The following is a 21833-nucleotide window of genomic DNA, read 5'->3' as shown; positions in this document are numbered from 1 at the left end:
TAGTAAAGTAATTTGTTGTGTAGGATCTGTCATTTTGCTTATTTTAGTTTTCATAAATAAATCTTTTCAAATTTTTTAATATTGGCACCATTGAAATTTAAGAATTTTATTAAATTGGATTAGGTTGAATCAGGTGGAACCATGTTTCAACCTTTTTTTTTTTTCTTTTTTGTTAACAAATAACTCTTAAATGATGAACTCAAATTATTCAATCATTTATTTTGATCTTTCTTTTTAAGAAGGCAAAATGTTAAAATATGCAACACATTTATTTATTTAAACTTAAAATTAACACAATTTCAATATATATTCTTAAAATTTTTCATTCCAAGAGTTTTGGGAAGATAATTAAAAAAATAATTATTGTGTATTTAATTGAAAATCTTTTTTTTTTATAAAAACCAACATTAAATTCAAATTAGATATGAATATATAAAAAAAAAACCATCCATTGAAAGTAAAAGTAAAATCAAATAGCAACAACAATCTTCTTCCCAGCAAATTTTGAGGTTGCACATGAATGCAATCCCAAAGCTTGAGTAACAATTTAGAAGGGTAATTGACTATAAGATGGGCATCTCAAGAACATTCCACAAATAAAAGAGTTGCAGCCGGCCATCACAGACAAGAACATTTGATGATAAAGAAAATCTGAACCAACGCATAGAATAATTCTGAATAAAATTGTATTTTTTACTTCACTAATGCACCAAAGATTGAGATTCATACCGTCTCTCCCAAATTCAATAAGCTAAAAGTCGTCATCATCCTCCTCAGCAATGTGCTTTGCAAGTTCTTGCTCCTGCTGTTGTCTTTCTCTCCTTTTCTCTGCACTTTCTTTCTCTTTGTGCGAGTTTGGCGGGAACCGAAGAGCACGAACTGCCTCGTTATGCATATTCAGGCAAAATGCAATCCTTGAGTTGAAAGCAATTTGAGGATCATTGGTAGAGTAGATATCGCCGGTCTCCTTCGATACCATCCATCCATTCGCATGATCGACTGTTGCATCGATTGCTCCATCTCGGATTGCCTTGGAGACAATACTCTCAGCATCAGCAACAGGATTTGCAGAGTCCAATCTCAGCTTTTTGGCAACATCAGCCAGAGAAATACGTGAATACGAAATGCTAATGTTGCGAAGCCCAGTCCTTATGACATTATGTCGCAGCCTCACGATCAAATTGTTGGTTCGATCTGAGCTGAAAGTACTAGAGAACTTCTCTGCAACGGTTCTGAAAAGCTCCAAGTCACCAATCCTCACAGCCTGAAAAGAACAGCGTTCTTAATAAAAGAGTGCAGTAAACTGGAATTATACAACCATTATCTTGGCTTGACGACGAACTTCAGAAAATTCAGACCAAAACCATACTTAAGTTCAAGGATAACCCTAGGTTCTCCATCTATCTATATATATAACTACCTATTCACGTAATTACAAATATGAGTAACTAACAGGACTCCCCTACACATCACTCACACAAGATTCCCCGCATCCCTCAACCTCTTCCTACGATATACACGTTGATCGCCAGAGCCTACCAAAACTACACCTTTGTAAGAAGAAAACAACTTTTCAATTACATTTTTGTAACAAGTAAAAAGAAATGATGCATCACAAACTTTGAACTTTTCATGGAAGAAATAACTGGAAAGTGTCAAATTCGACCAATAAAACTTACATTTGTAAGTTCAAAGTATGGCCTCAGAGCTGTCTCCATGCCTTTCTGCATGAAAACAGTCCTCTCGGGGATTTCTCCCAGCAACAAGCGAACAATGATTGCCCATTTGTTACACTGTACTCGAAAACCAAGTGCTGCAATAGGTGCTTTTCTAGCAGCTTGCAGAAGCGACTCCTTTGCATCGGTATACTCCAGCTGAATGGTCCTGATCTTCCCAAGGTAAAACAGGTACCTACAGAACTGTAATAACCAATCATTATGCTATGTGTAGCTTACAACTTAAATTCTAATTCTAAAAGAAATGAGGAAGTCTAACTAAGCAAAATATCACAAAATTTTCAAAATATGACGCCTGGATTCCTAATTATTAACATTCTACAAACTTCTATATTATCTAAAATTAAGTAAAGCAGGCAAACTAGCGATTTCAAAATTAAATTACCTAAACTATTTAAATAATAGACAAGTTAAATTGTTACCAGCATTTCTACAGAAAAGAATGCTGCCTAAGATCTGATGAAAAGATTTTGAGTCCACAGGTACTTATTTACTTGAAATAAAGAAAAAGATAACATAAAAATTAAAGACTAGAGCACTTCAAACATGCCTGCTGATTCGAGTGAGCTTCAAATCGTGGTGCCTTGGACCTCAACTTCTCTGCTTGATCATAAAGGTTGTAGTGGAGGTAATTACGAAGTAGTAGATTAAGGAGGGTTTCCTACATAACATTGTTGTCCACACATTAAGGTACCATAATACAGTCATGGTAGTATGCACTGCAAAGATATAAAGAACTACCTGACCCAATTCATCATGGCGCAAGGTTGCAATGCGATGCAAGGCTAGGAGGTTGCTGTAAATCAAACTTTTCTATGTTATTAAACGAATATCTATATTTAATACAGAAATCCATTCAATTTCAAACTCAACCTCATTTGTAGGATCTGAATTAGAATCATACAGATGCATAACGTCAACTATAATAACCCAATTACAATCTTAGTTGATAAACTCACCCCCTTATTTCAGCTAGATCACCGTTGAGTTCGTAGCTGAGGGAGTAATAGAAGTAGAGCCTGGAAGCCAACACGTCGACTGTTCTCCTATTTAGGTTCTTAAGCCGTGCAATGCTTGCTGAAGCACAAGCCTTAGCCTGAAAATATCAAGGAAGCGCTCAGGACGACCAGACAAAATAAGAAAACAATAATTCCTTCGCATAAATCCTTATCGCTTACATTGTCATATTTCTTCTGATCAATCAAAAAGATTAGCACAATCAAGTAGCAAAATATCTCTATCTCGGGCAAGGGGTGTTTGGCAGGAGCTTGCGTTCCTGAGTCAACATCCATTTCACAGTCTTCCTCCTAAGAAATTATACAAAAAATTTAATGCTCAGAACACTAGCACCATGGACGAAACCTTTACACTAACCAAACCCACTCCGTAACCAAGAACAAAACTAAAATTGCATTATACGGATGAAAATCAATATTTCCAAATAATTTCTAAGTACCTTGGGAAGAAAGGACGATAACCTAGAGTACACCTCGGACCCTGACGGAAGAACAAGATTCAGAAATTGAGAAAGAACAGAAGCCTTCAACTTCCGCCTCAACGCCATAGTCAGACGAATGGCACGAACAATGCGCCGAACTTCCCGGGCATAGGCACCAGTCTCAATAAGCGACACAATCTCTTTCAAATCTGATAGAAAGAAATCACGAATAAATTTCAAAACCAAGAACTCTTAAGGATTGAATAAAGCCCTAAAGACTAAAAATCTAATACATAAATTCTCGAAAGCTGTCCCAATCCCTTAAACGCCAGTAAAGATTCGCATTCAAACAAACAACGCCAGAAGCAAGATTGAGAGAGTATGGGTAGAAAAAACATTACGCTGCAGAGTTGAGGGGGCAGTTGAAGAGGTAGAAGACGACAATGGAGTAGGAATCTCTTTCATCTCGGCGTCTTGGGTCATCTTCGCAAGTTCTGTATGAAAATCCCACAAACTTCACAAGTAAATCCACACAATTTCTGGTGGAGAAACGAAAAAAGAAGAAATAAATCTTTAGTCCAAGTGGATCTGACCTCAAATTGGGAGAAAGCACAAGATCGTTGGTGAACAAATGAATCAGAAATGAAGAAGCAAGGGTTTCCCAAATTTCTTATTCAACAAGACAAATCCAGAGTGAAAGTGAGAAGAGGGAGAAATGGCAAGACGAGCGTCATAAACGACGTCGGTTTGAGCTTTGATCAGCTTTAAGTTTTCCTTTATTTTAAAAAAAGGATTAAATAAGAAAATTGTTTTTTTAATTAAAAAAAAAGTTTAAATGAGAGAATTTGGTTACAATATATACTTTTTTTTATAATTTATTTCTAACATTTTTGTTAATCTACAGATGTAAAAAATAAATTAAGCAATCAAGAAGTTCCTATATAACATTTTTATGAGCCTGTTACATTTGCATGAATATTTCTTTTATAAAATATTTAAATTAATGAATTAAATATTTCATATTTTTAAAATAAGTTTTAAAATATTTATTATAAATTTTAAATTAAATTGTAAATTTCGTCTTTTTTAGTTTCAAAAAAGAAATATTCAATTTATATTCAAACTTATGTTCTTTACGTCTTTTGATCTTTTTTTGCAACACTTTTTTTTTTTTTTTTTTTTTTTTTTTTTTTTTTTTTTTTTTTTTTTTTTTTTTTTTTTNGTTGTTCTTTTTTATGATAGTGTAATAGCTCATAGTCTAGCTCTATACACAAAAGAATGTATTAGAGCTCAAGTGATTCACCGAAATAACAAAACTAATAAAGCAGCTTTTTCAAGTGACAAGAACAAGACGTTCTATCAAATGGAGATGATTTTTGGTCTTTTCTACATAATTTAACTCGTCCTTTTCGGGTCTTTTCTACATTACATCTTAGTAGTCAGAAGAAAAGAAAGCAAAAGCGATTCCCGTAGTAGCAGCGAGCGAAATGGGAGCAGCCTAAACCGTGAAAATAGAATTATGGAAAAGCAATACAAGCGTCGTGCTGCTAGGCGAAGTAGTGGAATGTTGCACCCTAGATGGTGAGAGTCCAGTAGCCGAAAGCATCAATAGCTTACGCTCTGACCCGAATAGCATAAGGCACGTGGAATCTCGTGTGAAACAGAAATACTCCCATATTGTTTACATCTTTCTCCTTTTTTTGGTTAGTCAAATTTTATTCATTTTTATATATTATTTTTTTATATTTTACAATATTTCACTTAAAACATAAAATTATAATATAGCCTTAGATTATTAGATAGTAGTAATTAATAAAGACATAATCTCTAGTTTTATAATATATTAAAAAAGAAGAAAAATGAAAATATAAAATTCATTTATTTTACAAATTGATGATAAAGCGTACAAAATAGAATCATTGGGTTGAGAGTTATGGAAGTTTCTAAGTAAAAAGAAACTCCTTCAAAAATAGGCGTATGCCGGTGAGTGCGGCGAGCACACGGTATTCTTTAGTAAAAGGCGAAAGAATAGTTCGCTTTGTGCTCACCGCCCGGCTCCGTGACTAAGACGTTGCCACGAGATACCTCTTTATACCTGAAGCTCGTATCCCAATTTCTGACTTGGCCGATGTGGGAACTTGAAGAATCTTATGGGCCGACCACTTTGAAGGCCCAAAACAAAAGTCCATTCGCCTATTACACAATGTTCTAAAATTAAAATTAATCGTGTTATTATTATCATGTTAATAATGTTCAATAAAATTTATTAGAGGTTATTAATATTATTATGCACCCAGAAGTTTTGTTAGGTACTGACTTTCATCTTAAATAAATGGTAAATTAGAGACTCATAGTTAAGGTGAAAGATATAATTACAGAAGTAAAATAGATTTTTAACTTAACACTTAACTGTATTTACGAACCACCATAAATGACTTGCATGTAATTATTATATCAATAAATTCAACTTGTTCTATATTATATAAGAGTGCAATTAAGTATATAACATAGTGACTTATAGTTAAGGAACCGAAATTGATTAATTAAAAAATTGAATTAATTAAATTTGTATTATTGGTTCTTAAAATCTATTTAAAAAATTGAATTAATTAAATTTGTATTATTGGTTCTTAAAATCTATTAATTAAATGGTGATGTTAAATTTAATTGAAATAAAATTTTGAAGTGTTTAAATTAATATTTGATATATCAAATATAAAGAAAAAATATATTTAATTTTAGATATATGAAATAAAAAAAAGAATATATATATATATATATAATTTGAACCATTCAAATGAGTAATTAATACATTATAAGTATAATTTAACTAAAGTTTTGAATCATAATTATTATTTTCCATTATTTTGGAAAAGATATTTGGCTTGAATAAAAAAGCATCACACTTTTTTTTTTTTTCTCAAAGGACTCTTATATACATCAAGAGTTTGGGAAGATTTAACTCTTGGAAGAGCTAGCAAATAGATTGAAGACCCGTTTAAACTTTTTTCATATTTCTTCGAAGTAAGTTTGCTTCACTTTGTTCTTTTGTTTGTTCTTTTGTTTAATTTTAAATAAAATCAAAATCGATTCCACCCGTTTCTGCTGCATGAATTTAGTGTTCGTTCTCAAGATGGGCATCATGACTTAAGGAGCTACGACTTAAGTGTGCAATACTTCGTTGCACACGTATGCGTGATATGAACAAACATCTTGTGTTTTTCTTAGGGAATGTATTGTGTTTTTCTTAAGAAATGTATTATATAAGGACAATAACCTTTTTAGTATTATATAAGGACAATAACCTTTTTAGTATTTTTCCTAGCTAGGAAACGTATTATCAGGACGACAATATTTTCCTTTTTAGTATTTTTCCTAGCTAGGAAACGTATTATCAGGACGACAATATTTTCCACACAGTCGAGAAATCGAACTAGGTGTTAAAATTACGTTAAAATTACTCATCAAAGTATGCCAATAAATCCAAAAAATAGTGTTTCTCATTAAGATGTCTCACGAGAGAGAACTATGATTCAAAAAATATGGAAATCAAAGTTAGAAAATATTAAACAGCAAGTGTAATTAAAATAGACAGTTAAATAATTAATTAAATATAAGAAGAAACAAAAATTTGAACTGAGTTGTGGGAGTTCTTAATGAAAAGAAACCCCTCCAAAAATAGGCGTATGCCGGTGCGCGCGGCGTGCACACGGTATTCTTTAGTAAAAGGCGAAAGAATAGTTCGCTTTGTGCTCACCGCCCGGCTCCGTGCCTATGAAGAAACCACGAGATACCATTTTATACCTCAAAATCGTGTCCCAATTTCTGACTTGGCCGATGTGGGAATATGAAGATTCTTAATGGGCCGACCACTTTGAAGGCCCAAACCATAAGTCCATTCGCCAATTACACTTATTCTAAAATTTAAATTAATCATGTTATTATATCAAATTAATAATGTTCAATAAAATTGATTTGAGGGAAGCTCCCAAACTTTTAGGAAACACAAAAACAGAATAATTTTCAATAAAATTATCTAATATTTTAAAAATAGTTAACACATAAACCTTGCTACTGTATTTATTTACATGTTTATACTACAATGCCTTATTGATACATTCATTTGTATGTATATATTATTATACGCAAGTATTATATATATATATATATATAGTTATATATAGTTATATGCATATATAGAAGTATATATTTTGATAAGTCATTGTGGCATACTTAGTTAGATGTCTCCGTAGGCATCCATGCCTTGACTTGCTAAAATGTCACCATTTTAGCCATGCTCTCCATCTGGCTTTTCCTTCTCCGGCATTTGAGAATGAAGTGTAGCCACCACTCCCATGTTAGTCCTCTTCCTAGTGAGAATAGGACTTGCCTTAATGCTCATTGAGAAATGGGGAGTTATTGTCGTTTAATAACCATAAATGACATGCATACCTCACCTCAGTTAGTGTTAAAGTTAAGCTAAATGTCACAATCGGGTTAAGAAAAGAGTAGGTTGTGACTCTCACGTACAGATAAATAGAAGACAATATAAGAACTGTGCCTATCGAATCAAGTGAGGATCAAAAAAGATAAATGACATGATGCATCATCTAACATATTAAGAATAGTGAACAAAATTAGGCTAAGGTGTAGGTAAATATAATTGAGACATTGCTTTGTCAAAGACAAACTTGATTAGGGTTAGGTGGGGCCTTAGACCATAAACTCGAAACGTGTAACTCCGTTGTGAGATTTGTATAAATAAAAGATAGAAACTCGTCAAATTTAGCCTCTATCTCTATCGAACACTAGATGGATGTGAATGTCGGTGTATAACTCATCAAAATGATGTCCACTTCTACCAAACCAAAAGTATCTTAAATAAACAATAGGGAGACATGATTTTGACTCTCGACTGAGGTACTTCCTCCCGCATGTGTGTATTAAGATGTGGGCGAGAACGTAATAAGACGAGTGTTTTCGGCATTTTTCTTAGGGTATGTGCTTGGGGGCACGGTCCCCATAGGTTCGAGGTTGAAGGATTATGCGGCACGGTCCCCAGGGTATGTGCTTGGGGGCACGGTCCCCATAGGTTCGAGGTTGAAGGATTAGGGTATGTGCTTGGGGGCACGGTCCCCATAGGTTCGAGGTTGAAGGATTATGCGGCACGGTCCCCATAAGTTCGAGGTTGAAGGATTATGCACCAACATAATATGTATGTTTCCTCGGTAGGTCCTGCTACAATGGTCTATAATACAAAGTAACAAAATGGTAAAAAAGATAATTAAAAATATAACCACCGAGAAGACAAATAAAATTATTAAAAAAAATTAACAGAGGGAAAAATCTTGCAATGGATTGTTGGAATTTCTCAACAAAAAGAAACTCCTCCAAAAATAGGCGTATGCCGGTGAATGCGGCGTGCACACGGTATTCTTTAGTAAAAGGCGAAAGAATAGTTCGCTTTGTGCTCACCGCCCGGCTCCGTGCCTTACACAACGCTACGAGACACCCCTTTATACCCCAAACTCGTGTCCTACTTCCTGACGTTGCCGATGTGGGAACTTGAAGAATCTTAATGGGCCAACAAATTTGATGGCCCAAAAACAAAAGTCCATTAGGCTTGCAGTTAGGCCCATTACCATATTCTAAATTTTAAATTCATTAGGTTATTATTAATGTAATTTGTAAGTTGTAGCTATATTTACTTTTGATGCCATAGTTAGTGACTAATAATTTTATATCAAAACCAATTTTTGAATTTTGTGTTAAAAAAAAATTCAAAAGAAAAAAAAGTTTCAAGACAACGGGTTATTCACATTTTTTATAAAAAAAATCTTAATATTTATGATAAATTATTTAAATTATAATAAGTATTTAATTAGTCACACTTTTAATTATACATTCAATAAGTCCCTCATTTTTCAATTTTGTTATAATAGATCAATGACTTCTTTGATATATTTTTTAATAGATTTGGGAGACAAATAATTGAAAATTTAAAGGGATGTCCACTTGTATGGAACCAAAGTATCTTAAAATAAGACCACGGGAGGCATGATATTGACTCTCCACTACCCTTTTAGTTTGAGTGAGCTACCTTATTGCACATGTGGAGTGTTTTTCTTAGGGAATGTGTTTCTGAGGATGGTGTCAGGTGCACGGTCCCGTGCCTTGAGTTGGAGGTTGAAATATAGGGTTATGCTCCAATATTATAGGTATGAATTGCTCGACATGAATACAGGAGGGTTCATGTTTTAGTAGTACCTGGATGGATGAATATCCAAGAAGTCCTTAATTTAAAGTTGACTCATGGGTTGATTCTTGATCAATATATCCAAATTGACATGAACACATAAGGATTCATGTCTTATCCAAATTGACATGAACACATAAGGATTCATGTCTTAACCGTACTTAGGTCGATGAATATCCAAGAAGCCTGAATTTATAGTTGACTCATGGGTCAATTCTTGTTAAATATATCCTACAAAGGTCGATAACTTTTTGAATCTTAAGATGACATCCTGGGACATCAACTATACTCCAACAGTTCCAGCCTAGCACAACATTTGGCTGTTATGCCCCGACACTAAATTCTCTTGATAAGCGCTAAATTCCCTTGATAAGTACTGAAATTACCCGGTAAGCATTATAATGTCATAATAAATGAAATTCCCTTAATGCCATAATAAGTAATGAAATTCCCTAGTAAGTATTATAATACCGTTTTTGACCCAACAAAGTAACTACATGACACATCGATGCCTTGATAAGTACTAAAATTACCCGGTAAGCATTTTAATGTCATAATAAGTAATGAAATTCCGTGAAATTCCCTGGTAAGTATTATAATACCGTTTTGACCCAACAGTTTTGACACACATCGATGCAGAAGCATTTTAAATCGATAGGTCGATGTAGAAGCATGTATATGGCGAAGTTTAGTACAACATGTAAGTTAAAAATCCATCAAGGAAACCACAAATGCCTGCAGAAAAATTACACTAACATACAAAGAAACAGAAAAGAAAACGAATAAACAGAACATAAAACATTGCCTAAAAATTAGACTGCGAATATAAAATTTCAGGAAAAATAAACCAAAGACACAAGGGCATGCAAGCAGGGAGAACAAAGAAAATAAGTGCTTGCATAATACAATAAATTATTATAGTAAACCAAACGAACGAACTTTTGAACTCGGTTGCTAGAATTCCTCAGTTAAGAGAAACTCTCCAAAAATAGGCGTATGCCGGTGAGTGCGGCGAGCACACGGTATTCTTTAGTAAAAGGCGAAAGAATAGTTCGCTTTGTACTCACCGCCCGGCTCCGTGACTTAAGTGGTACTACGAGACACCTCTTTATACCTCAAACTCTTGCCCTGCTTCCTGACTTTTCCGATGTGGGAATAGACGAATCTTAATGGGCCGACAAATTTGATGGTCCAAAAGCAAAAGTCCATTCGGCTTTGCAGTTAGGCCCATTATCTATTCTAAATTTTAAATTCATTTACGTTATTATCAAAGGTAATTTGTAGTTTATAATTACTTTTCATGCCATAGTGACTAATAATTTATATAAAAATCACTTTTTGAAAACAAATAATTATTATTTTTTAATCCTTTTATATCTTATTTACCAAAAAAAATTGGAAATATTATTCTTCTTGCCTTTTGCATTTCAAATAAAGTTGCATTTTGTTTGAAACAATTTATTTTATAAAACAAAATTATTGAGGTTTCTAACAAATTATTTAAATTATAATAAATATCTAATTAGTCCTATGCTTTTAATTAAGTATTCAATAGGTCCTTCCTTTTTTCATTGAAAATTTCATCATTGACAATTATTTCTATTTCAATTTCAATTTAATAATAGAGACTCATATAATTTCTTCTAATGTATTTCAATTTCAATTTAATAATAGAGACTCATATAATTTCTTCCAACATTAGAGTCTTTCAGAGTTCACATTTAAATAATTTCAATTTCATTAATAAATAATTTCAATTTCATTCATTATTTAGTCATATGGTTTTAGAGTTATTCATTGTTCAACAATTGTTCTATAATAATTTCATAATAATTTCATTTCTATTCTATGCATTAGTCATTGTTCTATAATTGTTCTATAATAATTTCATTTCTATGCAAGGGGTACAATGAATGATATATAATTGTTCTATAATAATTTCATTTCTATGCAAGGGGTACAATGAATGATAGGGTCTATAATTGTTCTATAATAATTTCATTTCTATGCAAGGGGTACAATGAATGATAGGGTCATTAATCGATGAACAGGTTTTTAATCGATACAAATTTGTTGAATTTACCTCTGAAAAAGACACAATTTTGTTGAATTTACCTCTGAAAAAGTAATGCACAAAGCAGTCTCATTTATGGTTGAAAACATAGAAAATGTAGTCATAATTTGTTCTTCCCATCATGTGCAAAAGATAACTTTCTAATGCACAATCCTTGCTTAGAAAATCATTGTTATGATCTGTAGGAGTTTCTTGGTAAAGAGAAACTCCTCCAAAAATATGCGTATGCCGGTGAGTGCGGCGAGCACACGGTATTCTTTAGTAAAAGGCGAAAGAATAGTTCGCTCTGTGCTCACCGCCCGGCTCCGTGACTTCAACGTTGCTACGAGACACCTATTTATACATCAAACTCGTGTCCTACTTCCTGACTTTTCCGATGAGGGAACTTGAAGAATCTTAATGGGCCGACAAATTTGATGGCCCAAAAGCAAAAGTCCAGTTGGCTTGCAGATAGGCCCATTACCCTATTCTAAATTTTAAATTCATTACGTTATTATCAAGGTAATTTGTAGTTGATATTTACTTTGGATGCCGTAGTTTTTATTACGTTATTATCAAGGTAACTAGTAGTTTAAATTTTAAATTCATTACGTAATTATCAAAGTTTTTATTAGATATAAAGTTTAATTGTGCATTTAAATAGATCGAACTAAGTGTGTTTTCCCTAATCGAACTAAGCGTGTTTTGCGTAGGGAAGGGTTATTAAGAAGAGTTGACCGTGAAACTGAGTTTAAATTGAAAGAATAAATAGGTTCAATCAGGTTCAAGGTGAATGAGTGAAGTTCGTAAGCTATTATGAATCTGAGTCTTTACTTTGCAGCACTGGAGGGGAAAGAACCATGTTTACAACGAAAAGAATAAATGAACAATAAATGAATTTACATTTGAAAGAATATCGAACAAGAAGGAGCTCGTAAAATAGGCATTAAAAAATAGAGAGCCCTTAAAAAATATGTCTGATGTCACGATTATGCTTGTCTAAGGCATGTTGTCTATAATCGCATATCGGATGTCCCAATCATGCTTGTCCAAGACGCGATGTTCAAATTTCTCAAAGCTAACTTGTTCACTGAGTTAGAACAAGTACCGCACAATCATCGTTCTGCTGTCGCAAGAGTGCGATTGTGTCATTTGGCACATGGTATTCTTTAAAATCGGAGCAGATCAAATTTGAGGTGGATCGATTTCCTGATTTGAGCAACTCGGTTACAATTTTGGCCTAATCCAACTCTTAATTATGCTTCATCCGAATAGCACATCGACATCCAAACATGCTGTTTGGATGTCTACGGTAAGTTAACTGCTATGGCATAGCATGGGCAAGACACAAACATCAAATAAGAGAGAGGTGGGTATTGAATTTGAACTTGAGAGCCCATTCTTGAAAACCAATATTTTTCGTAAGCTAACTCAACCTAACTCAATTTTTATATCGAAGGGGCAGGGACGGACTTCCTATCCCCGTTCCCTTTTTCATTCCCCATCCCTGCAAATTTTTTATTTATTTTTGTGGAAGTCGTCTAAAGGAAAATGTGAAAGGATCTGATTGTTCCCAAGTTATTTTTTTATCATGTTTTTATTTTTTTTTTAAAGGTTTTTCCCCCCCCCAAAAAAAAAAAAAAAAAAAAAAATTTTTCTAATGCATATTTTTTATTTTACAAAATCTGACGTAATGTTCACCAACAAAAATATAATATAACATAATTTGAAAAAAAAACCAAAATTTTATATCACAAACACAGTTTTCCACTCAAAGTTCTGAGTGTTCATTCTATCTCCACAATCCTCTATTTTAGGCAAAGTCCAGTATTTGACGAAGATCGTTCGATCAATAGCACTTGGGAGCAAGAACCTTTGCACGTCGTAACCAATTAATATGAGACTAATATTCTACCCGAAATACGATATGTGATATGTTATTGCATCTTACTCAGACAATCGTTCTAAATGCAATCAATGCATGGGTCTTTCCTCAAAATTCAACAGAGGATTTTTGTCATTTCAACAGTCACAAGATGGAGAGAACTACCCAGTTAAAGAGTTTTGGTGAGACGTACCAAAGACGAAAGGATTTCGGGAACCTCGACGAAGAGAACACCGACAGCTGAGAGCAACTGCAGTGAAAGAGATATGAAACAAGAGAATGTCTTTAAATTACAGCAGTACACAAGAAGTTAAATAGATTTTTCTTTTTTTTTTTCTTGGAATGAAGAAGGGGAAGGTAACGGGCATCACCAATCAATATTGGACGCCCAGATCTGACAACTTCTACTACCGAAAATCAGATTTACACAAGACTGAGCTACTATCCATCTAAACTGGGAGGGTAAGAACTAAGATTCTGTAAGATGATAGATAAGTTATGCATGTGAAATCTTGGTTCACAAGCTCACCGTCCCATGAGTTAAAATTATGTGTTTTTAGAGCACTCGGAGCTGTGCAAGGAACGCAGCACAAAGATCCAGGAAAAGGAACTGGGGGCCTTGAACCCTCTGTAGATCAAGCAAATACTTCTCTTCCCGCGTTTTGTAGAGCTGACAACAAAATCCCACCAAAAAAGAGTGAGCATAAAGCTTGAGATTATTATCGAGAAAGCGACGTAATCTTCCCTGAACATCATCTTCTATATTAAACATGAAACTCGCAACGACCTTATGAAACAACTCGAGAACAAATCAAGCTTAGGCAATATGTTAATCAAAGGTCCTAGTCACAACCAACGAGATAAAATGGTGAAGTTTCTTTCAAATGCCACAATAGAAGGAAAAATACCTGAACTTCAAACTTGATAACATTAGGCAATTTAACGACGCCATCGTTTTCAATGATGGTAGATTCGTCCCCGAAGTAATGATTACTATGCACAGGGCTGTTGATCATGCCTTCATGATGGCCTGGAATTCCAGGTAACCACCTACATTTCATATTGTAGTGCCCAATCTTCTTCCAAGCCACATTGAGCTCACGTAGAGCTTTAAGAACCTCGGTCATAATTTCACGTGGATGAGCGCGAGACTGCCAAAAAATAAGAGCAAAGAGTACAATCATAATCCATTTATTAGGCATCATGAATTACTAGGTTATATAGAAAATTAACACCAGAAATAAAAAATAAATAAGCGTGTACACCTGCATGTACACATATAACTTATACGCACCCATCAGAAGAATATTTAAGCATTGAATAGATCCATCGTCCAATAAAAATGAAAAAAACGAAAGAATACATCATTAGAAGTTCTGCTTGACACGGATTGAAACAAGAGACCAACCTGTAATCCCAGAGCCCACTTTCTCTCAACAGGAAACTGTGATCTTAATCCCATTCCTTGGTAATCCATATATCCAGGATGACGGTGTCCTACAACAGGACTTGTAGGTTCACCAGGGTGCATACGGTTGAATCCTGTTTCCTATCAGATAATGAAAGAAAAACAATATATGTTGGACTGCACAGTACTAACAAAATAAGAATAAAGATGAAAGAAAATTTTCAACTGGAAACAAGACAATTCACCCCCCCAAAAATACAGGAGAAATACATCACAAGATTTTATTAATTTTTTTGGTGGGAAATGAGAAAAAAAAAATAATAATAAAAAAAAAATAAAAAAAATGAGCCAAAAAAATTCCCAAACTTTTTTTTCTTTTCTTTTGACCTCAACATGGGAATCTTCAGCAAGGTGCATTCTGGAGGGCAAGTGGAAAGGACTTTCTAATAGTGTAAGAAAGAAACACGTGAAAAGCTTTATCAGACAGAAGTCCAGAACAAGAATAAAAAAACAAGAATACCATAGTCTCCTGAAACTCAGCTCCAAGATAACCACTAGAAACACGGAAGCGGTTGTCCAGCAACAAATAATAAGCAACTGTAGCCTGAAATTATTATCAATACAATGATTATTGGTAACAAATAGCAAGGAAAATTTGCAATTCCTTTCAGATAATAAATTGAAGTAATTATGCACCTCATTTTGAATTCGGTTACGAAGAGACTCCACCAGCTGATTCCTGTCAAATCCCATCTTTACAACCTCCTGAAGAATGTCTTCATCAATCTGAAAAAGTAAATATATAACTAATCAAGGAAAAAGTTTAATTGGCGGGACAAATAACTAACAATAAAGAATCTCTATTGCAAAACCAGAAAATAACTCATTAATCCTATGAAGAAGGATAGGTGTCCAGTAAGTTGGGTAATTATCTGGTTGACTACTCTTTGTTATATTCTAAAAGACATACTAATGACGCAATGCAATGGCCATCTAATAGCTGCCTAGTAAACTAACAGTTAATTTTTTTAAAAAACTAAATAAAACATGAGAGAACAATAAAATACTGTTCCTATTTTCTTATTAAGAACTGTTTTAAAGAAGTGTCCTACCAATTTCTACATAATAAAAATTCTTTAAAATTTTGAATAATGCAAACTGCAACCCTACTGCACACTTTCCTTCATAAATTACAACAAGAATAGTGATGCTTGCCAGTCGCAAATTGACCCTAAAGATTTATATCACCACCATGTGTTTAACACAGAGCCTTGCATCAAAGGTTACAAGTACATGCCCACAGCTCCGTGAAAGCATTTGGAAAGGAAAGCACCCTATGAAGATAAAGTTATTTATAAGAGAACTAAGTCACACTTGCATAAACACATTCGACAGCTTGCAATGAAGATCCCCTTGGCTTATTATCCCTTCACTGCTTGTCAATTTGCAAAATCCTTTTGGAAAGCTGTGATTTCCTTCTTTGGATGGTATACAGTCAATCCTAGAAATATTCAAGTTATGCTAGCCGTCACCCTATCAGAGGCTATCATTTAAAAGAGAAAAGAAGCTCCATTATCAGGGCATTCTTATGGTCAACGTGGATGGAGAGAAACAACCGCATCTTCAATGATATAGGGAAGCCTTCTGATAGCTTTATGGATCCACTTGCTTGGCTCTCAGCTGGTGTAAAAACACTCTTTACTTTCAAAACTACAGTTTATCTTCCTTAATGACATACTGGAGGTGTTTCTGTAAGACTCTTTTGGCTTGCCATTATCTTCCCTGTCTTTTGTAGTATTTCATATTATGAAATAATAGCATGTTTTCCATATAAAAAAATGTAAACTAGTTTCAACCTGACTTCCAAAGAAACCCTAATTAAAAAATAGTGATAAACAGACTTTTCAAGAACAAAAACATATTTAGCTATCCAATGTATTTTAGGTCGACATATATTTTATTGATTCATCACAATTATAAGTGAAAACTGTAATGCAGAAGAAGAAGAAAAATTTATGGTCTAACTACGTGGAGCAGAAAGGTAAAATACAAAGGAATACATTCAGACCTACAAATCCTAATCTAATATATCATGATTTAGAAAGACATACAGAACCTTAAAAAGTTCTTATATTTCCCTGCCTACAATCCGAAGTAGTGAATTCAGTGGTTTTCCTTATGCAAGTTCTACAAATGTTCTCATAGGGCAGTCGATTTCAAAAGAAAATAAACTATCGAGAGTCGGCTAATTCATCAGGAATCTTGGCATAAGAAAAAATTAATGAACTCTGCCAGTAGCATCATAAAAACAGAGTATTATAACAAAAAGTAAACCTAAGCATTTTTTCTAAAGCACAAGGAAAACTAAAGTGCAAGAATCCTTTCAATCTTAAGCACAAAGTGCAAATTAATGCAAATGTTTTTTAGGTGCCCAATAAAAAAACTGCAAATAAACCTTTTTATATGATAAAATATAGTACTACAAATATAAGATAATGAAAATTCAAGAAATTAAAGGCTTCTCAAGATATTGCTTAAAGAAGATTTTTTTGGGGATATTTATTAAATTTTTATTACCAAACCTTTTTGGCTTGTTGCATTGTATCGGGTGGAGGCACAGCTAAATAGCGTGGAAGATGAGCCTGAAACCACGGGTGCTGTCGGATCTCAGGGATGGTGATGCGCTTCATTGGGTCAACGACCAGCATACTAGGAATCAGTTCTCTAGCACCTGACGATAAATGACTTGGAAGAGTATAGATCCCACCCTAAAAGACAGCAAAATTTCAGTTAAGATTTGGAGTTTTCATCATTCTCCAGACAGTTTGAATTAACTGCCAGGTATATTATATTATATTAAATTAAATAGGTAAAACAGAGACAACTTGGCCACAATAAGGGAGAGTCCAAGTACATGAAATTGACATCTAAGATAAATCAATATTTCTCCAATGCCTCATACTATTAAATTATAAAAGGCAGTTATTTTCCTTGAGAATCTGAAAATAACCGACCATATCTGAAAATACTAACATTAAGAGGAAAATAATTCCAAGCAGAAGCTCAAGATTGCCAAGATACTATATTCCAACAATAACAAAAATTAAGCAAAATGGAAATAAATCTAGAAATACCTTTATTTTCTTAAACAGGTTGGGAATGTTTTCATCGTCAAAAGGAAGAGTGCCACATAGAAGCGCATACAAAATAACACCACAACTCCATACATCTACTTCAGGTCCAGCATATAATTTCCCGGAGATTACCTAAATATAAAATTAAAAAGTTGTGGCTGTTAAATTGAAACCCAACAAAACGGAATCAGTTCCTCGGGAGTTACTACCCTGCAATAAACCTACCTCTGGAGCAGCATAATTGGGACTCCCACAACTTGTCTTCAGAAAGTGACCATCACGCATTATATTGCTCAAACCAAAATCAGCAATCTTCACATTACATTTGGAGTCCAAAAGCAAATTCTCAGGCTTAAGATCTCTGTGCACCACCATATTCCTGTGGCAGTACTCCACACCAGAAATTATCTGTTCCATGAAAGTTGATAGCCCACGTCATAACTCAGATAGAAGTATCACGAATTGCAAGTTGCAACCAAGGTTTAGAATTACAATTGCCACTTACCTGTTGGAAAAAAATACGGGCTTCATCTTCCTGCAACCTTCCCTTTTCTACAATATAATCAAAGAGCTCTCCAGATTTTACGTACTCCATCACAACATAAATGTCTGTCGGGGTCTCTATAACTTCATAGAGCCGTATAATGTGAGGATGCATGAACAATCTCAATATTTTAATCTCTCTCCTTACTGCATAAAATTCATAGCAAGAAGAAGGCATAAGCCTCAAATTCAAAACCAACTATATAAAAAATACGATACATTCATGATGTAACAGAATGTGAAAGAAAAACTAAATTTCAAAATCCAGATAGCGAACAAAAAAAAGCATAAGCCTCAAACCAAACCAACTTCATAAAAAGATGATATAATCATGATCTAACAAGCGAACCATCTAAACAAATTAAGAATTCTAAGTAGGAAGAACTTAGGAAATTTGAACTTAACCTTTTTTTTTTTAATAATGAATAAGTGAACTTCCATTCAGGAAAAATGAAAGAATACACGGGCATACAAANAACCAAACAACATAAAGGAACTCCAATCAAGTAAAATAAGATCAAGGGAGAAATAATCAACTTGTTTTTAAAAACAAACCCTGCAATCAAAATGATGAAAATCCTAATGACGGAATTTTCACAGATTAATGAATTTGATGATAATGCTTAAAGAAGAAATGTGTCCACAATTCAAGAAAGAACCAAACCTTTTTCTTCCATGTCCAAGTTTTTTATCTTCCGGCGGTTAAGTATCTTAATAGCAACTTTATGACCAGTTAAAGCATGCTCTGCAATTTTCACTTTCCCAAATGAACCAATGCCAAGGGTTTTCCCAAGCTTATAGTTCGGTAAATTCATATCCATGCCGCCGCCACGACCAGTTGGTCCATCCATTTAACTCTATCCTACAATAATGGTTAAAATAAGAAAATGAGATCAACATTGAAGAAAAAAAAATCTTCCATGGTAATGAGAATACAATAGCACAAAGTTGCTTGCTAAAGAGAGAAATGGAATGAAATCAGATATCCACTAGCATCATGATGAAACATATAAAAGGGATGCAAGCATCTTTCAAGGGTGTTAAAAAACTCTCAACTAGATATAAATTAAGGGAAGGTATGAACATATATTCCAAAACAACTAAAATTAACAAGAGTGGGTGATAAGGAAATGAACAGATATAGCCAAGGGTTAAATAAATTAAAAATTAAAAACTGCAGTTACCAAAGAAGAAGAAGAAGAAGAAGAAGAAGAATAAGAGAGAGAGAGAGAGAGAGATTGATCTCCGAAATGTATGGTATCTGAACCACACCTCCCAAAATCATGTTTCCTTTTATTCAAAGAGGGACGGTCAAGAAGAGGTTACTCTAGAGCTGCCATGAATTTTTTGGGGAAGCACCAAACATGATCAAATTTTGCAAAAGAGAGAACCAGAGGACTTGGGCATAAGAACAATGGAGGAAGAGATGATGAAGATTCCCCCCTTGTTTCTGACATAGCAGAAAAAGACTGATGAACTAACGTGAGGATTTCTTCCTTGAATCTCGGTTGCTATATTGAGGCCCCCAACAACAAACCCGATGCATTTGTACAAATTCTGATCCATAAAAATGCTCTATCAGAAAGGAAATAAAATTCCAAGCTACAAGTGTAGTTCCAGATTAGTGTAGTGTCCACAGTAATAGGTGATCGAGAGGTTATTTATTGTCTGTTTCTCCAGAAGGATGATGAGGTTGGTTAACTCCTCGATTTCCCTTCCATACAAAAGGACTCTGAAAGAAAAGCTTCCACTTTCCTCCTCCTTCATCTTGTAGATTAGTCATAGCCATGTCTTTAGTGCACAAATTTGGGTTGTCTGAGAAAGAAATTTTTTAGAGGTTTACACACTGCCCAACAAGTAAACCAGAAACTAGTATTTTTCCCATGCCCAATTTCTATGGTAAGCGAATTCAGACATCTTCTCTTACCCTTAACCACAAAATTCCAAGGGCAATTTCTTCTGATTGTGCTATGAGTTGAGGCAACCCATCAAAACTCATTCAAACCATATTTACTATAGAACACCGCATACCATTAAGAATCTCTTTCAAGGGGGATCCTACAAACCTAGCTTTTAAAAAGAAAAGCCAAAATTCTTCCGATAAATACAACCAAAGTTTTACTGTGGATATTATAGATGGAAAGGAATAGAATAACTTTTGATAGTTGAGTAACCGGGAAAAAAAAACCATATTCCATCGACTTCGCTACTTTCCACAATTCCACTTACCACGAACACACTACGATGAATTCAATAAACATCGAATTCCAAACCAAATGATTAAAATGGATAGAACTATCGAAACACAACGTCATAAATTCCTAAATTCAACACGCTTAGTTTCCATTATTTTAACACACTCCAAAAAAAAAAAAAAAAAAAAAAAACGAAATTCAGCACACTCCACCACAAATTGAGTGCAAATTATTCAGGAATAAACAAAATCCTACCAAACAACGAAAATTTAGCTGAATAATCACAGAAAAAAAAAATCCATACATATCAAAATCAACAGGGAAATGCATAAGAAAAACCTCCAGAAAGACTCCCGCGAGATTCAACGAAGGGCACCGGGCAGAGATCGAAACAAAATGGATTGTAAACCAGCAAATTGACACCTAAGAAACCAAATAGAGGCCTTAACAATTGGTGAAAATAACCAAGAGCATAAATTTGGCTCATATAACAGAAGACAACAAGAAAATCGAAACAGAAATGAACGAGAACAAGATAGGGAGCGAGAATCGGCGTTGTGAATCTGTCTGAATACAGAATAAATCGTTCTGAAACTGATACACGATGAAGAAGAGAAGAAAACCTGAGAGTGATGGAAATGGAGAGTGTAGATCTGAGGAAGAAAGAGCTGAATGCTGGTTGCGAGCGAAGGGAGATGGCAACGGGGCGTGGCGATGGATGTTGGGACCGGTGCGAGAGAGAGCAACAGACAGGGGCGTGGATTCGAAGAGAGAGAAACTCTTTTCTTTGTTACTTACGAAACCCAATTTTTTTTATTACAAATTTTTCGTTTTTTTTTTTATTTTTTATTTTTTTGGTGAAAGATTTATTGTTTTTACCTTTTTAAATAAAATCAAATTCCAAGTGTTTTTGTTAGCTATTTGCAAATAAAAAAAAATTAATTTAATTTTACGCCAAAAAAAAATATATATTTTTTATACCCTAAATTTTAGAAATGATATAATTAAAAATTTAAACTAATAATTATACCAATTTAAATTTAAATTTTCCTTTATAATTTTTTATACAATTACTAATTTAAGGTTTTAAATTTAGAGGTATAAATTAGTTTTCGTCAATAAATTATAATTAAAGGTCTATATGAGTAAACTTTTTATAACTTTTTATTTTCCTTTATTTTAAGA

General features: G+C 33.9%; 2 protein-coding genes and 5 non-coding genes across 11 annotated transcripts; all 7 read right to left on the bottom strand.

The window, feature by feature from the left end:
- Window positions 1-535: 535 nt before the first annotated feature.
- On the bottom strand, window positions 536-3918 carry LOC111778638 (probable 26S proteasome non-ATPase regulatory subunit 3). The gene is made up of 9 exons (XM_023658572.1): window positions 3768-3918; window positions 3576-3668; window positions 3193-3383; window positions 2915-3043; window positions 2696-2832; window positions 2478-2532; window positions 2287-2397; window positions 1680-1919; window positions 536-1264 (listed from the first exon to the last, which is right to left on the bottom strand). Exons 2-9 carry the CDS (start codon window positions 3655-3657, stop codon window positions 752-754), a joined length of 1458 nt encoding a protein of 485 aa, XP_023514340.1. The 5' UTR covers window positions 3658-3668; window positions 3768-3918; the 3' UTR covers window positions 536-751.
- Window positions 3919-5112: 1194 nt separating this feature from the next.
- LOC111779432 lies at window positions 5113-5231 on the bottom strand. Its single transcript, XR_002812698.1, has one exon. It is a non-coding gene; the product is annotated as a U5 spliceosomal RNA (small nuclear RNA).
- Window positions 5232-6822: 1591 nt separating this feature from the next.
- Window positions 6823-6940, bottom strand: LOC111779420. The gene has a single exon (XR_002812689.1). It is a non-coding gene; the product is annotated as a U5 spliceosomal RNA (small nuclear RNA).
- A 1600-nt stretch (window positions 6941-8540) lies between these two features.
- On the bottom strand, window positions 8541-8658 carry LOC111779419. The gene has a single exon (XR_002812688.1). It is a non-coding gene; the product is annotated as a U5 spliceosomal RNA (small nuclear RNA).
- A 1731-nt stretch (window positions 8659-10389) lies between these two features.
- LOC111779434 lies at window positions 10390-10506 on the bottom strand. The gene has a single exon (XR_002812700.1). It is a non-coding gene; the product is annotated as a U5 spliceosomal RNA (small nuclear RNA).
- A 1184-nt stretch (window positions 10507-11690) lies between these two features.
- Window positions 11691-11809, bottom strand: LOC111779433. The gene has a single exon (XR_002812699.1). It is a non-coding gene; the product is annotated as a U5 spliceosomal RNA (small nuclear RNA).
- Window positions 11810-13392: 1583 nt separating this feature from the next.
- Window positions 13393-21439, bottom strand: LOC111778692 (SNF1-related protein kinase catalytic subunit alpha KIN10). 5 transcript variants are annotated; one of them, XR_002812598.1, is made up of 13 exons: window positions 21272-21439; window positions 20988-21071; window positions 19118-19315; window positions 18416-18600; window positions 18136-18318; window positions 17911-18042; window positions 17359-17544; window positions 15473-15562; window positions 15297-15380; window positions 14777-14917; window positions 14277-14519; window positions 13740-14038; window positions 13393-13618 (listed from the first exon to the last, which is right to left on the bottom strand). XR_002812598.1 is itself a non-coding variant. In XM_023658663.1 (12 exons), exons 3-12 carry the CDS (start codon window positions 19302-19304, stop codon window positions 13925-13927), a joined length of 1545 nt encoding a protein of 514 aa, XP_023514431.1. In that variant the 5' UTR covers window positions 19305-19315; window positions 20953-21071; window positions 21272-21439; the 3' UTR covers window positions 13396-13924. The 5 variants fall into 5 exon arrangements, 4 of the variants coding, with proteins under 4 accessions (XP_023514431.1, XP_023514430.1, XP_023514432.1 ...); XM_023658663.1 differs by having other exon boundaries at window positions 13396-14038; window positions 20953-21071; XM_023658662.1 differs by having other exon boundaries at window positions 13396-14038.
- Window positions 21440-21833: the final 394 nt, after the last annotated feature.

This window comes from Cucurbita pepo, chromosome LG17, assembly GCF_002806865.2.
Source record: "Cucurbita pepo subsp. pepo cultivar mu-cu-16 chromosome LG17, ASM280686v2, whole genome shotgun sequence".
NCBI classification, from domain to species: Eukaryota; Viridiplantae; Streptophyta; class Magnoliopsida; order Cucurbitales; family Cucurbitaceae; genus Cucurbita; species Cucurbita pepo.
This window is presented reverse-complemented; position numbering and strand designations above follow the sequence as displayed.